Raw genomic sequence first — 16154 nt, 5'->3', positions numbered from 1 at the left:
TTTTTTCTTAAATTAACATTTCAGGAGGAAAATCTGCTTCTTTGAGGTGACATCTCTCCCTGTGTGAAAAGCTGTAGATAATTCTTTACCACTAAAGGTACAGTAAATCAATCTTTATCTTATATGGTCATTTGTCTGCATCCAGTGTTTTAGTTCACTGAGCTGAGCACCTCCTAGGCCGGGTATTGAATATATGTCCTACTCCAGTGGGGTCGAAGCGCTCCGATTGGTGTTGAGATTTATCTGCCCATTAGCTAGCCAGTTGTCCAGTTTTCTTCCATCTCAGTCCACGCTTCCCTGCTTCCCGTCCACCGTCATTCCCACTCCGTTCTCCTCCCTCCCCCTGCAGTCTCTGCAGTGCAGATCTCTCCTGCTGATAGCTGCAAATCCCAAACGTGCCAGCAGAGCTCTGCCTGACTGCCTGCTCTCACACTTCACAGAACCAGGCCATGACAGGCCGAGAAAGCCCCGCTATGTCCCTCTTTCCCTGAACAGGCAACCGCCCACGCTTTCCCCCACTCTCTCACTCTCTGTTGCCCTGCCTCTCCCAGTGCGAGAACAAAGATCCTCGCAGGCAGCAGTGAGGATAGCATCAGGCTTGCCTCAGCTGCTGAGCAGAGTGTTGGTTTGGCAGGGTGGTCATATAAGTGTTGGGAGGGCTTTGCTTGGACCTCAACTAAGAGACAATAGGAAAGAAAGAGGTTTGTCAGTTTGGTTGTTTGGCGACACCTCCGTGGGAGTAAAAGTGTACTGCAGCGCTCTGCCTCAGTGATTCAAGAGCGAAAACAGATCAATCACCGATACACACTTCAAAGGAACTCCTCTACTTGTCTTACTGTCTACTAGACTTCTGCTTGGTGATGAATATGAATTGACTAGGGCATCTTACTCACCTTGTCATGCTCATAATAAATCATTATGGTGTGAAGTCCTCGTTTGGCTACACGCACAGTTAACATAAATTAGCCTTTTCAGACGATAAAAAAACTAAAAGCTTTTTTGCATAAATGGAAGATAGAAATGCAAAATACTTGTTCAACTCTCTGGCTGTCACACAACATCAATCGTGAAATCAATACCTTAAAATAAATCCTTCAAACCCATGATGACTTATGTGGTTTGTCATTTTTGACATGCAAGTCAAAGGCTGAGCTTTAAAAGCTGTTAGACCTACAGTCTGTATTTGTTTACCAAGTAAGACAATTTCTAGCGATTTGTTATGAATTGTGAACTACAGATGTCATATTTAGGAAGGGTGGTGGTTTGGTCATGGCAGACAGGTCAGACAGACAGGCAGCACACAGACAGACAGCAGTGACTGTCTTTGTAATCTCTAATGCCTGAGAGACAGTGGGAGCCTGTGATACTTGACTGTGACAGCTTGGTCAGGCCAAGCTGTCAGTCGGAGGCCTTTCAACACACCAGAGCAGGCTCATCTGACGAGCCTGTCCTGCTCAATAACACACCAGAGAGACAGGCGGAAAACACACCCTGCTGCTTCACCCGGCTGATAGGTGGGACCACATGGGCTGACAGGACAAAGGCCCAGGAGGGCAGACAAGGGCGGGACAGCTGTTACTGATCCCACTCTCCTTAATACCCGAACCGGTTTCTCCTTCAACCTCAAAGGACAACGGAGCGAGTTCCTCACCACGTATAGAGGACTTGTTGTTTGTCACTGTCCTGACCTGCCCAGCTGGTTCAACAGATGCTCATGATACAGGTCAACGCTGCCGCCCCATGGTGCCTCATTGGTTAGTGACACGCCAAAACACTGCGTGCAAGCAACCCAGAATGTTTTGTGCGTGTCCATGCACTGTGTGTTACAGCAGCACAATAACGATTACTCATATTTGGCACTGGGTACACTGCCCAAATGTCCCCCAAGCATCCCTTCCTCTCTCTTGCAGTTCCTTATAGCAGTGAATATAGTGTGATGGACCTGCAGTTTAACAGACTGGCAAGAGTCCCGGCACTTAACGTGACAAATCAATATTTAAAAGATTGGCCACAGCATCCCTGTTGAAGTAATGGATAGGCAACCACCGCAGATGTACTCTGAGTGTCTGCCCAAAAACAGCGGTTTTACTCCCTCCCCCAAGGCCACTGATAAGGGAGGGATTCTATCAGAATTACATAAACCTGACTTAGGACTCTACTGTTTTCAGATACATCTTAACCCATTACATCACTTATATAAGATGACCATTACAGTTTGAAGACTGATTAGTTTTTAAATGGCATCAAAAGCAAAAGGAAGTTCATTAAAGTAAAAAAAAAAAGATTTAGATGGAATGAACTGCTAAGTCAGTGATTTTCACAGATGAAATGCAATGAAGCACACAGCACACATTTGTGCTGACATATTTTCCAGGCTTGTCACAATTACTACTAAAAGCTTCAGGCATTAGACATGGTGGAAATATTTTGTTTGGAATAATTAGCCTTCTAGTAGGTATACCACAACTGTACCATCTGGTCTGCTGGCTGCATTTGAAATCTGGAGAGGATAGGCAACGTGAAGAAAGCTTTCAGATCAACTCCCTCAATTTAGGATTATAGCTCAGAGCTTCCTCTTTACACATTTTTGCAGGGGGTTTTGCTCAAAGATGAAACACTACTACAGTGTCACAGAAGGCATTTCTTGTGCGAAACACACAAATGAGATATGCAGCACGGAAGCCATGACAGCTAACCACAAATGAACTCATACAATGAATCAATTTAGCATTTCACATCACCACTAAACATCAATTCATCTATTCAATAAATCTCTCTCAATCCAATGTAAACTGATAGCGTTCTCTGCACACACTCTACATTGGTTACCCTGAGCAAAAGCTCACCTCTTAATAAAGTAAAAGCCCTGTCATTGTGTATTCAGCTCAAGAGAGGCCTGTTTCAGCTGCTTTTAAAATGAATTTAGACTGAAGGAGAAGCCTCGCTTTTAGTCCTTTGACTATCATGAAAGTCAACATCAATTATCTTCAAAAGATAAAAGTACGACCCTACATATCAATAGAGCACAGAGAGGAAAACTCCAAATGTAACGTCTTCACTGCTTCCGGTGATCTTTTAACACAAGTAATGAAGGTTTAAGATACATGTGTGTATGTTTGACCCTCGATGCAGCCTCATCTACATGCTGAGGTTGTTGCTATTCACACAAGGCCTTAGTGAAAATCTACATACAAATAAGACACATGCAAATGTACACACAAGATTGAGTTTATGCGCTTTGTGAATGTACATGAAGTACCCAAATCATACTGCTTTTGTGATGATTCAGGTTTGTGTGTTCTGCACCTCAAATGGACAAAATCATTCATATTGAATGATTCGCTTTTTGCTCACTTGCTTAGAGGTAAATGCTGCTGGCCTGCTGCTAAATGCTCATATTTTATTAAGATGAATTTGACGATCATTAACTGTGCACAAAGAGCAGGGCAGAGAGGCCAATAACCAACGTTACATCCATCACTTCAAGCTGTATCCACACAAATCATTTTCAAGTTCTGTTTTTCTCAAAACATCTTTAAGATCTTGAAGCAGACAGGATAAAGCAAATTGGACTGTCCATGAGAGAATAACTATCCTCCATAAGAATTCTTGCATTGGTTTAATTAAAGAAACATGCAGGTAATGTGCATCACCTCACTGGAAAACACTTTTTCACTAAGATTCAATATCTTAAATGGTTTCAATATCTGGACGTTTTGACCCAGAGCTCTACATATGTTTGTCATTCAAGGTATATGGAGTCCTGGGGAAAGGTTTGGTGTGGTGAAATACAACCAGCTTCCTGGGAGATGCACGCACGCCAAATCACTCTTGTAAAAGATGCCTGCTCTGTTTCAAAGATTTTAATGAGATTATAGAGATTAAAGGGACTTTTATGAACTTCTTACCCCTGCCACTGACAGCACAGGAACAACACAGACATTCCCCACGGACATCATCACTAAAAACACATTTGAAGAGAAATCAATGATCATCTTCCATGGGCCGCTGGTTGGGTGAATTTGTCACAAGAACACATAGAGGATGAGATAAATAGTCTAGATGAAGACAATGGATCAAACTTGTGGCTGAAAGAGACAGCAGCATCTGACCAGAAATGGACTTTTGTTACAAAGAAAAATCAGCCAACACTAACGGAAAATAGAATCAACTGCCGAATGATAGATTGTTGTGTAACTAGCCGCGAGGTAGCAATTGTGTCACTTAGCCTGATGTCACTATTGTTGGGTGGCAGCCCCACCTTTCTCTCCAAACACATCCTGACTTGATACTTCCTGTAGAAACTGAAGTCACAGCACCAAAGATGTAAGAAAACCTGTGATCTGAATTTGGTGTGACATCAGCCTTGTATGTGCTGTTTAAAGACACTGATTCTATGTTGAACCGGGAATGTTAACCGGACACATGAAAGAAGGAGAAAAAAAGGGGACCACTGAAGATCCCTAACTGAAAAAAAAAATAACTTTGACAGTCAGGCGCATGTTGTTAGTGCAGAGAACAGAGGTTTTGGAGTTGGTGTTACATAAGCAGCACAGTCTCTGAAAAGCTGTGTGTTGATCCGCTGTGGCCCCCTGTGATTCCCTCCTTCTTCAAAGCAGCTGCTGAAATGGGGAGGCGAACGCTCACATCATAAACTCTACAGCTTTGACTCCCTTCAACAATTGACAATACTGTATCACCCCCCGACAAACACACATTTACAATCATTTCTCTATCCCCAGCCGTGTGTCACTGCACCGCTGCTTCTGTTAATACTCTCTATTTAAGTTTGTAAAATAACAGCCTGCCATCTCATTCTGGAAATAAAATATTTTGAGCTGACATTCACGCTAATAAGCTTACAATCGTTGGTGGTAAAGCTGTAGTGATTATTCGGGGGCCTCACGGTGACTGAAAACATGCAACACAGTTTAAACTACTGCAAAATCTTGTAAATTAATCTGATAGATTTTTGCAGTGCCTTTGTGAAATTGGATGGAAATGCTTCATTCATATTCTAGCAGCTGGTCTAGTCATAAATTATGAATAATGAAGTACCTTCCAGATAATTTCACATTAATATCCCAAACAACAAGAGCACAGACAGACAGTAAGCTTCACTGACAGGTCTTAGTCAGCAAGCTTAAGTTCAGACTACCAGAAGTCCTGTAACAGTGGGTGAGAAGTAAACAATTTCACCTGTGTAAATGATATTCGTCCTCATAATTAACTTTTACATTAAATCTAACTTGAAAACAGGTTTTTATAGAGGCCACACAGACATTTTGGCAAATTATCTCCATAACAGCAACTGTAATTTTACCTGTAAGTCATCATAACCTCTATTCTCATGTAGCATGACGTGTAATTAAAAATAATAAAATAATAAAAGCTGTAGAAGTAAATGCATGCTAAGAATGTGTCTTTATACACGTTTTATTTATTTATTTAATTAATAATTTATTAATTCATTATTTTTTCTTAAGGCCCCCAAAGAAATGCAAATGAGTTTGGGATTACTTAGATGCAAGGCATAACATTGTTCTGTTTAAGAGCGTTGTGAAAAGGGCAGCTAATTCCACTGTGATTCAGTATTTACTCTGCACTTATGTCAAGCACTGAGACATTCAGTAGCCCTCTGTGCTGAGGGGTAGATTAAAAAATGCATAACTTCGCCCCCTTTGCAAGGAATAAGGCTGAGGAGGAGATCGGAAGAGCCGCACTGTACAGCCAGAAAGGAAGCTATGACTCAATACTCGTTTGAGATGTCAGGACAGGTGTGTTGGAGGTGATGCACCAACACACACGGATCATCAATACACCAGAAGAGAGGAGGTGTCCCTACTAATGATGTGAGCAGGAAATGTCAGTTTCATTATTGTGCTCCTGCGGATCAGACAAAGCAGGGGGACCCAACCAGAGGCGGACTGAAGATCAGTCATTTACAGGGACCATTAACATGTTTACTGCTGTGTTCCTGTCCTGGCTGCTCTGGCGTGATGCTCTGGCATTTAGCTGGGACTCTTGTAGCCAGTGACTGAGTGGAGGGTGGAGAGTGTGAGGGGAATCCCTGCTGCAATAACAACTTAAGATCCTCCCTACTGACCAGTAAATTTAGCACAGAATTCATCAGGCAAGCATGAGTCAAAAGAATCAATGCGTCAATAACATAATTTGGAGAATACAGGAATATTTCAGGGCTTCATTTTTTGTGTTTTCAGCAACACATCACATCACGACAGGAAACAGTAAACAGATAATGAGATTTAACGGAATTTGCATGCAGAAAATTGGTGGTGTCCGATGCAAATTGTTTGCGTAAATGTTGGGCTACCCGCGCCAAAATGGATTTAACGGTAACTTGCGCGCTTCGTTTACTCTATTTTATCTTCCTCACTGTAAGATTTTTCCAAAAGTTAATCTCTGTCTAAAAATCCACCAGGCTTGAAAGAGAAACGTGAGTAGCATTCACTGAAATATTTCAACTGAAATCCCCCATCAGATCAACAGAAGGAGGTTTCTAAATTTAGGGTATTCTGTGCAGCCTGCAATTACAGGCGGCCCAAGAGACAGACACACCAGCCCCAGTGCGCAGCGCAAACGGTCTGAATCGATATGAACTCTCCCTACCTTCCACTTTGGTGAGGGTGAGTACCGGACTGTTGCAGGCGGACAGCGGGGCAACCCTTGCGGAGTGTTTCTTCATGGTGATGAGCTCGGATGGGCTGAGCTCGAAACCGCTTCGACTACATCCCTGAAGCTGATTTGGTGCAGACACCAGACCTCTTGATGGGACCCTTAATGTTTTCAGACCGGTCTCCTGCGCTCTGTCCCCTCGCCTCCATCCAACTCCCTGTTGATGATTTTTTTTCCTTCCTCTGTCGTGTCCCCCCACCCCCTTTCCTCCACTTGCCTTCCCTCCCCAAATCTGCTGTATCCAGCGCGTCCTGGCTGGTCTCTCCTCACGTACAGTTTGGCAATTGCTGCAATTCGCCAACGTCACACATCCATCAGTCCACCTACAGCATCAAAACCACCTCCCACCACCAACCCCCCTGTCCCGAAGCTGGTGAGCCCGGCTGTCCTCTCCGACCTCCCCGTGGCCGTGTGATCCCCCCTCCGGGGCAAAAGAAGCTCCGCATGGGACTGACGGAACGGATGCACTGACCTGGCAGCGTGCAAGCAAACTCTGTGACAGATATGATGGGACCGATGCAGTTGAGGTTGGGGGTCGGTGTTGTGGGGCAGGGGATTGATAGCTCTTAAATACTCTAATTGAAGTGTTTTCAAGTGAATTAAATAATAATGACAGTAACTAGTGCTTATTTTATTAGGGTACCACGTGGAAACCCTGCAATTTAAGCTCATTTAAGGGCCCCTGAGCCCACTTTGTAATCCAGCCTATTGATGCCCCCCCCCCCCCCCTGTACCTGAACAGTTTTTCATTACTGTTTTTTTTCTGAAAATGCTGATTTCGTTATCAAAGAGATATACAGCAGATCACATGTATTCTATTATGTTAGGATGTGTATAGAGTGTTAAGATGTTCCTGTGCAATATTAAGTTTAAAGTACCCCTCCACTCCAAAATGTGTTTTACTTCTAGTTCCTTCACTGTGATGCTGAGCTTCACTGTGCAGAATGATGTATGTGCAGAGTTTGGCACTAAAAGGCTGTTTTCACATTCATCATGCTGATGGGGTTCTCTGTGTGCACTGAGTTTAAGGCTTGTATCTACAAGCATAAGTTGTTACACCTAGTTCAGAGCCAATTGTGGTCCAGTATTTAAATTATATAAGTGTGATGTGGAAACTCAAAGCTGCATAGACACTGAGAATGGACTTTTCAGTGAAGTAGGAGACATATTTTGGCCACAGCAACAACTTCTGAAATGAGCAATATTTACATATTCATAGATTCTGGCATTTTTAGTGAGATAGAAGGAGTAGATTAAAAGATATTAACTGAACTTTTTTGTGGAAAAAACATATTAGACACAAATGATCATTCAAACTAGAGTATTTTATAGACATCTTAAAACATGTCTGGAGGGGCTCTGTAACTCAACAGGTAATATCCACATAAATAGAATGACCCATGAGATCAAATGCAATCTGCTTTACTCACAAATACATCAAAAATACATACTTTATGGCAAATAAATCAGACTTTTTGATTAACAGAAGCTGCATTCATTCTTACTGTACATTTTTGTTTGTTTGTTTATTTTGTATCACAGTAACATCTTCTACTTTTAACATGTGCAGCTTATTTCATGATGTGGTTGACTTGACCATAAAGTTGAAACTAATCTAATGTAATTCAAAACGGAATAAAAGGCAGAGTGGTTAAAATTTCATTAGTAATCACTGAGAATAATGAAATTTCACATTCATAGGCCTGTAGGCTCCTTCATAAGTCTGTGGATATAGAAAATATAATCAAATTATAATTCTCATATTAAATTTACTGACATAATAAAATGTAGAGAGTAAAATAAACATGCCAAAGATCGGTTTACTGTAAGTGTTGTCTGTGTTGGGGTGTAATTTATTGAAATAATTGAGATAATGATGAGACGCTACACATTCTTATGGTCCTATGATACCTGGCAAATATATATCATCAACTGTTATGTTTTAATTCAATACAGCCCTCAGCTGTAGTAGTACCTCAGCTGTTCAGTGTCTCAGTGTCCTGTCAGCTGTAAGTGATTGAGACTTAAATTCCCAGTGATTGACCAACAGATTGACTGACATGCAGGTAAGGCTTCTGGTAACTTTACGTTTCACATCACCTCTTCTGTTTACATGTCCTGTCTTTGACTTTGCCAAAGTCATCACAGTTCAAATTGCACTGCTTTGAAGTGGGCAACATTTTCAGGCTCATCCATGAGGCGAGTGAGAGGTGCTAAAACGCATTGCTGAGTGTCCCGAGACTCTTCTCTGTTAGGTCTTTTTTTTTTTCCACCAACAACAGAAATTGGTTTTGAAACCTGAAGTGACAATTCAGAGCTTCACATCGAGTTTCATAACCCTCTCAAACTGAGAGATCTGTCCAACACACTCATTGGTAGCAGCTGGTCAACTGAAATTGTGCTTGACACCCTCTATGTATAGCTTTGCCATGTCATTCCACGTGTAACTGCCAAGCTAAAGCCATAATGTACATACAGATCATACATCAGAGGGAAGCAGATCACTGTCAGTGGTACAGATTGGGCCGCTCAGTATTGATCCGAGAATGCCTCTGCTGTCCCTGTGACCCTGCTTTAATGTCTTTAAAGACATACATGTGTGTGTGTAAAATCTGCTGAGTGGGAGCATGCCTAAAGGAATCCGCACTGAATAATTCACTGCTTAGACTCTACCTCACACTCAAGCTAGAATCCCCTGCCCTACCTAACTAGGACAGGGAGCTCTAAAAACACTCTCTGCCTACACCCATTCTGACGTCCCTCAGCAACCAAATTCACTGGATCCTTGACTATTTTCCATTGCCTCCCACTCCTCATGTGTTTGGGTTTCAGAATGGGAAATGTCAGGAGCAGCGGATGGGAGGTAATGGATGAAGTGCAAGAGCTCACAGTGAACGAGCTAAAAGAGCAGCACAGGATGTTTGATGGAGAAACATTAGAAACATGTCACTTATGAATTATATTGTTCCATGTCACGATTTGTGTGTGTCTGCGTGAGTCCCATTTGGGCTCGGCAGCTGCCAGCTGTCTTTTGGGAACTAATGTAGTCAATTTTCAGTAGCTTAGTATGGTAAGAACATGAAGATTCAGTCGGAGAGTGTGCTATTATTGATAGAAAGACAGGGAGATGGAAATAGGTGGAGCGGGTGAGATCATTAAAAGATCCCAGTCAGTGACTCATAGACTTTTATCTGTGAACACAGAGGAGGATCAAACTCGTCCATGCTCCAAGACACCACATGACAACTCTCTCTCTCTCTAACACACGTTCACATGCTGTATATGAATAGAGATAAGTGTGTATGAGCAATAAAGAAGTGCAAAAAACAGGTATCCTTTGAGGTTCCTGCATCAGTGCAGTCTTTTGAATCCCTATTTCTACCCAGAGACTGATAGACGCTGATCCGGAGGAGAGGCGATTAGTCTTCCATGTACAGTGAATGTTCTAGTGCACCGCAAAGAAAGGCTTGTGCTTTTCTTACATGTTTATTCATGCTGAATAATGAGGGACGCTAGAGTAGCCAGTTTCCAGGTCAAACAATCTTTCTGGGGTTTCTGGGACAAAGTAAATGCAACCATAAAAGACATTATGTGATATGCCATTCCAACCAACTGTGCTGTGATGGACCTATATGGATCATTAGGGTGGCTAAACTAAATACCTGACAAACATTTAGCTTGTAGCCAGCAGAAACGATACAACAGGAAATTGCTTGATATTGTTTAGAAAATGTATTTGATGGAAGAGTAGACCTTGAAGGTTAAATGAAATATGTTTCATAGAAATGCAAAACATAATTGTTTGATAATAAAATTGGTGTAAATAAGAATAGTAGTAAGTCTGAGCAGGGAAGCTATTTGATATATGTTATGTTGTTTGTGCTGCTGTCACGTTTGTTTCCAAATCTGAAACAAAAATGAAGGCATTAAAAAGAATGCCTCTTATACTAAGACTAAGAGTCAGCACATCAGCATGCTAACATGCTAACACTGACAATGTTAACATGCTGATGTTTAGCAGGTAATGTTTACCATGTTCACCATCTCAGTTTAGCACATTGCTAGTTAGCACTAAACTATGTAGTACAGTTGAGGCTGATGGAAATGTCATTCGTTTTGCAGGTATTTGGTCATAAAGGACAAATATAAATTTTTACCTAACTACGGTGCTGGATGAAGTGTTTACAGATCACCAAAGTACTGACAAGTCACAAGGGAGACATAAGTGTCTGTACCAAATTTAATGACAATCCATCCAATAGTTGTTATTTCACAATAAAACTAAACTAAACGTCATGGTGGCACCAGAGAAAAAGTCGCAGGATCCCCAAAGTCAGTAGGATTTGTCCTCAGGGGACCATGAATATCTGTACAAAATACCATGGCAATCATCCAAAGGCTTCAGTCTGGACCAAAAGGGTCAACCAATAGGCCAACAGACATTGTCATTCCAACACCACTGAGTAATTGGAGGTAACAATTGCTTTATTTGATAATCTAACCTCTATAGCTATATTTCTACTGATATTTGTACTGTACTTAATGTATTCACCACTTTCAATATTACAAATCAGCTGTTTACTGTAATCGTACAGAGCAAAATGAGAAGGAGGAAAATGAGGTGGTCTGAAAATCTATTTTATTGATTATGTATAAAAGTGCTTCAGCTGCAAATCAGACTGCACAGAGCTCTTGATAGTTGAAGATGATTGACTTGGAGTGCTAAAAGGTGTGTGTGAGAGTTAAGGGTTTCTTGTTGTCTGATCTGAAGTAACCAATAGTGCTAATGTGAGTAAATGTGCCTGGTTTAATTTGTGTACAGCTGTTGGCTATTTGGTACAGACTGTCTGAGCTGTTGTAGTTACCTCTGCCAAACAGATTTGTTATTGGCATTTCCTATTCAATGACACAGCTAATCCTGATTTAAAACAAATCAATTCCTCGTCTAACACCAATAAGAACTACTTAATGTGAGCCTTACTCAGCTGAAATTAAGGTTCCTTACAAAAGCACCAGTTAAAGTAAAACAAGTTATTACTCTCTGAATGTTTTGGCCGGTGGGCGACACAAAATCCTTTTTTCTAGATAAATGAAAATGGGCACAATTGTAACTGTGTAACATCGTTTTCAGTAGTCACCAATTTCAAATGTCTATTCCAGAAAGGAAGACTAAGATGCAGCAGCTCTTTAAGACTATATGCACAGTGTTGCTTTGCTCACAGTGACAATGCTAACATGCTGATATTTATATATATTTAGCTGATGATGACACTACATGATGATGGTGCTACATGTGTACCAAATTTCATGGCAGTCCATCCAATTGTTGTTGAGACATGTCACCAAAAACCACAAATGTTAACCTCATGGAGGCGTTAGAGGAGAGGTCAGTGGATCACAAAAGTCATTAGGAAACATTATCAGGGAACCACGAAAGTCTGTACAAAATTCCCTGGCTATCCATCTACAGTATATGTCAAAATATTCCACTAAAAGTGTTAGCCTGCTGTTTGCGCCAGGGGAAAAGTCATGTGGCCACCAATGTCAATAGGGTTGCTCCTCTTGGGACCATGAATGTCTAGTTGTTAAGATATTTCAGTCTGAACCAAAGTGGTTGACTTATATAATGACTGTATGAATACTCATGAACCAGCTTTAGGTTACTTTTTTAGGCTTTTCCCAATTCATTAAAGTGATCAGATGTAATCAGATTTGGCACTATAAGCAAAGATGATGAGGCTAGGTACACAAAATAGATCAATATATTTTAACTATGAATATACTATTATATAGTATATTAATATTACAGTAATACCAAATATCGGAAGTGTTTTCTTTTAAGTAAACTGAAGAGAGATTTTCAGTGTTTGCATCTCTCTAGAAAAAAAGTTTTAATTAAGTTTAAATCTCATCTTTACCATCTCTTCCTCCACTGTTCCAGTCCAGCTCAATTCTGGCTCGTGCTCAGCATGGAAAACGGGTGGCAGAGCAATAAACATGAAAGTTGGGGGTTCATTACAAAACTGAAGAGGAGTCTGTCTGGCTGCCCTCACACTTAATAACAGCTCCCAGGGCGTGAGAAGTGAGGCATCAAGTCCTAAATAACAGTTTGTTTCAAATACCAGAAAGGTCAAGTCAAATTAACTTTTCCTCTCCCTGGGCCCCATACATCTTCATAGCAGACGCAGCTCATCTGTGGAGGCAAGCGGCTGTCAAGGTACTGCAACCAACAGCAGTTTATTGGATTAATAGCCTCAGTGGGTTCCCATGGGGGGTAGGAGGGAGAAAATAGTTGCCAAAACACCTTTTTCATTTTAGGTACATTATAGAGCTACAGTACATGGTGGCCTACACTTGTATTGATCTTTCAAACGCATGTGAAACCTTATACTCAGAAGCTGTAACTTATACTGCAACCGCAATAATGATCTCATAGTGAAATCCTTTAGCATATAGGCTGACATTTTGTTGTGATCAAAAGAGAATTTCCACATAAAATATAATCATAAAGAAAACTGTTTGCAAATCCATCCCTAGTTGTCTGGGGGAAACCTCTGTGCATTGATGTAATAAATTGTCTCTCCTGGAGAAGAACAGCATGAAATTATATATGGCTTGATGGTAAAAACGCTGTTAAAGCACTCAAAGGGATTCCAGTTTAATCAAGTTATGCTTGACTTTCTGGTGATGTCACTGTCCACAATGGTTGGTGGTATATATGGTCAACCCCCAAAACAAACACTGCATCAAAGAAATCTTATGTTTTGGGGGGGAATTTAAATTTTTCCTGTGTACTCAGGATGGGACAAACTCACTTTTGTGTGTTCTTTTTGTGCGGCCTGAATGTATGCTGAGAACAAAATTAGCCTCCAGTAGCTTAGCTCATTTGCTGGATGTGTAAGGTATCAGTGGCAGCTCCATCAAGTTCCAAACTTTCCATAGATGGAAGGCAGGATGGCTCACTAAACTACACATGGTAATTACATAAAGTATCAGCTATGCTAAAAAAACAACACACTAACATCAACGCTCACACAGATTAACAATTATTTTCATTATAAATTCATCTGAACATCATTTTCTTGATTAACTGATTAATTGTTTGCTCTGTAAAATGTCAGAAAATAGTGAAAAATGCCCATTAGAAAGTCTCTGCATCCAGGTTTTTCAACCAGCTGTCCAAATCCCAAAGATAATTAGTTTACTATCATAGAGGACTAAGAAAACCATCATATATTTACATTTTATAAGCTGGTACTAGTGAATTGCTGGAACTGCTTAAGAAACGACTTAATTGGTTATTAAAATTGCTGTCAATTCATTTTCAGTTGATTGATGGAGCAATTAATCAACTAATAGTTCCAGCTCCTACATTGACTTTTCCGCATATGCAGTCTAACAAAAAAAAACAACCCCAAAGCAGTCTGACTGGGTGCTTGTTTGACAGAGGAGCGTACAGGTCACAGAGCTTGTGACCTCCTCCCACTCAAAGCACAGCACAGAGCTGTCTAGGAGGAGGACAGAAGGAGTCAGACTGGCTGCCGCTTTAAAATGAAGTAATGCGGGAATTCCTCTTAATTACAACCACAGCTAATAAAGTCCAGCAGCATCTATTAAATGCCGTCAAGTTCTAATACCTGGTGATAGCCCTTGTAATCACACTCTATCCCGGTGGCTCATGTTTAATCAGGGAGAGTGAGTCTCCATTAAATTTACATCCCACTAGAGGAATCTTCCCCCGGCAGCACATTTCCCATTTCCAATTAAGGTCATTTCAGAGCCACAACATGTGATGAGTAAAAGTTCTGTGTGCAGATGTTTCTAGTACAACTGTGGTACAGTAGAGGACCTTGTTTATTGAAAGACGTGAGGGCAGAGATGCTGAAACTGAGATGAGAATGATTCTGACCAGTACCTGATGCAATGATATCAAACAAGAGGGAGTCAAAATTGGACTTGACACATAGGCAGGCAAATTGGAGGCTGCTTGTGAACCTTATCTTTAGGAAATATGACAGAGACCCACCTTCAAAAGAAACAGATTACCTCCTGTATTATTTACATACACTAGTGCATACACTGCTTTTTTGTACAGTAAATGCAGTGGACAATAATGCAGCCATAATCATTATGTACTCATTTTGATTTCCTTAGACATCACTTAGTGTCACTGTTATGGTAATGACAAACATAATGAAAACAGCAAGATGAGAGATGAGATAGAGAAAATATAAATGCTGCCAGCTCCCTCTGTTGTCAAGCTATAGAATGACTATTTCATCTTTAACAGGCTTTACTCGGCAGGCAATATAGTCTGAAAAACTAATTTAATTGTAATTGTAATTTCTTTGTAAATTTGATTTTCATTTTGCACCTGTCCAATATTTGCCTCTATACTTTATGCATTCTTAACATTCAGAGGGTGAGGGTCTGTCTGTGGTTCTGAAATAGAAAAACCCCTCCAGCTGTTTTGCTGAATCGGCTCCTCTTTAAACAGCACTTATCTCACTGTGCTTAACGTTGTTAAAACTGTTCTCAATTGCTGTAATTATGGGGCAGCATTTCCAAAAGCTTCTCGCTGCCACTTGCATTTATATCAAGCTATTACCTGAGTCTGAAAAGCTTGGAGTTCTAACATATTATGTTATATAATCTTTTCTTTCTGCATATTCTTCTCATTCTTGTACAAAAAAATTACACTCCTGAATGGTACATTTTGTTCTAGTTATGCCTAGCTCTTATAGCAGAGCACCAAGTAGATACAACACTACCATGTCAAAAATAGTAAAAGTAACGTATGATGTTGCTGTTTTTTGCTATCAGCATATGATCCATTAGAAAATGGAAATAAAAGGTAGTTATGTGTGGTGCTGCTGTGTCTAATTATCTACAATTTTCAACACATTTCTGTAAATGACATATTCTGACACTGCAGAGCCTCATTTTGCCTGCAGGGGGCACTGTGACCACATGTACTAACTGATGAAAACTTGACATAAAGACCCTTGCTCAGGGTCTGGATGAAAAATGACCAAGAAATCAAATTTACACCCCAGCAATAGAGCAAAAAGTGGGACAGCAGTAATGAAAGGTGATGAAACAGTGACCCACATGCACATCTAATACAGAACACACAGACACAGACTTTAACAGTACACTTTAACACAAACAGACATTGACACATAGAAGAACACAACTGTTATATACAATACCGTTATAGCTATGTATATGTGTATGTATATATATATATATATATATATATATATATATATATATATATATATATATATATATGTGTGTGTGTATGTATATATATATATATATATACACATACATACATACATACATACATACATACATACATACATACATGTATATATACATACATACATACATACATACATACATACATACATACATACATACATACATACATGTGTATATATACATACATACAT

General features: G+C 40.4%; 1 protein-coding gene across 2 annotated transcripts in view; it reads right to left on the bottom strand.

Annotated features, from left to right (window-relative positions):
• The window catches only part of slc35f3b (solute carrier family 35 member F3b), a 51654-nt gene that overhangs the window by 15588 nt on the left and 19912 nt on the right, over positions 1 to 16154 (bottom strand). Inside the window, exon 1 of one of the 2 annotated variants that reach the window (XM_067609871.1) lies at positions 6631 to 7047. The exons of the other annotated variant lie outside the window; for it this stretch is intronic. Within the exon in view, the coding sequence (XP_067465972.1) occupies positions 6631 to 6706 (76 nt within the window). The 5' untranslated portion in view covers positions 6707 to 7047. Of the gene's footprint in view, positions 1 to 6630; positions 7048 to 16154 lie in introns of those variants that run through there. 2 annotated transcript variants of the gene reach the window in all.

Source organism: Thunnus thynnus, chromosome 14 (assembly GCF_963924715.1).
Source record: "Thunnus thynnus chromosome 14, fThuThy2.1, whole genome shotgun sequence".
Taxonomy (NCBI): domain Eukaryota; kingdom Metazoa; phylum Chordata; class Actinopteri; order Scombriformes; family Scombridae; genus Thunnus; species Thunnus thynnus.
Note: the sequence above shows the minus strand (reverse complement) of the source record. Positions and strands in the feature narration are given on the sequence as shown.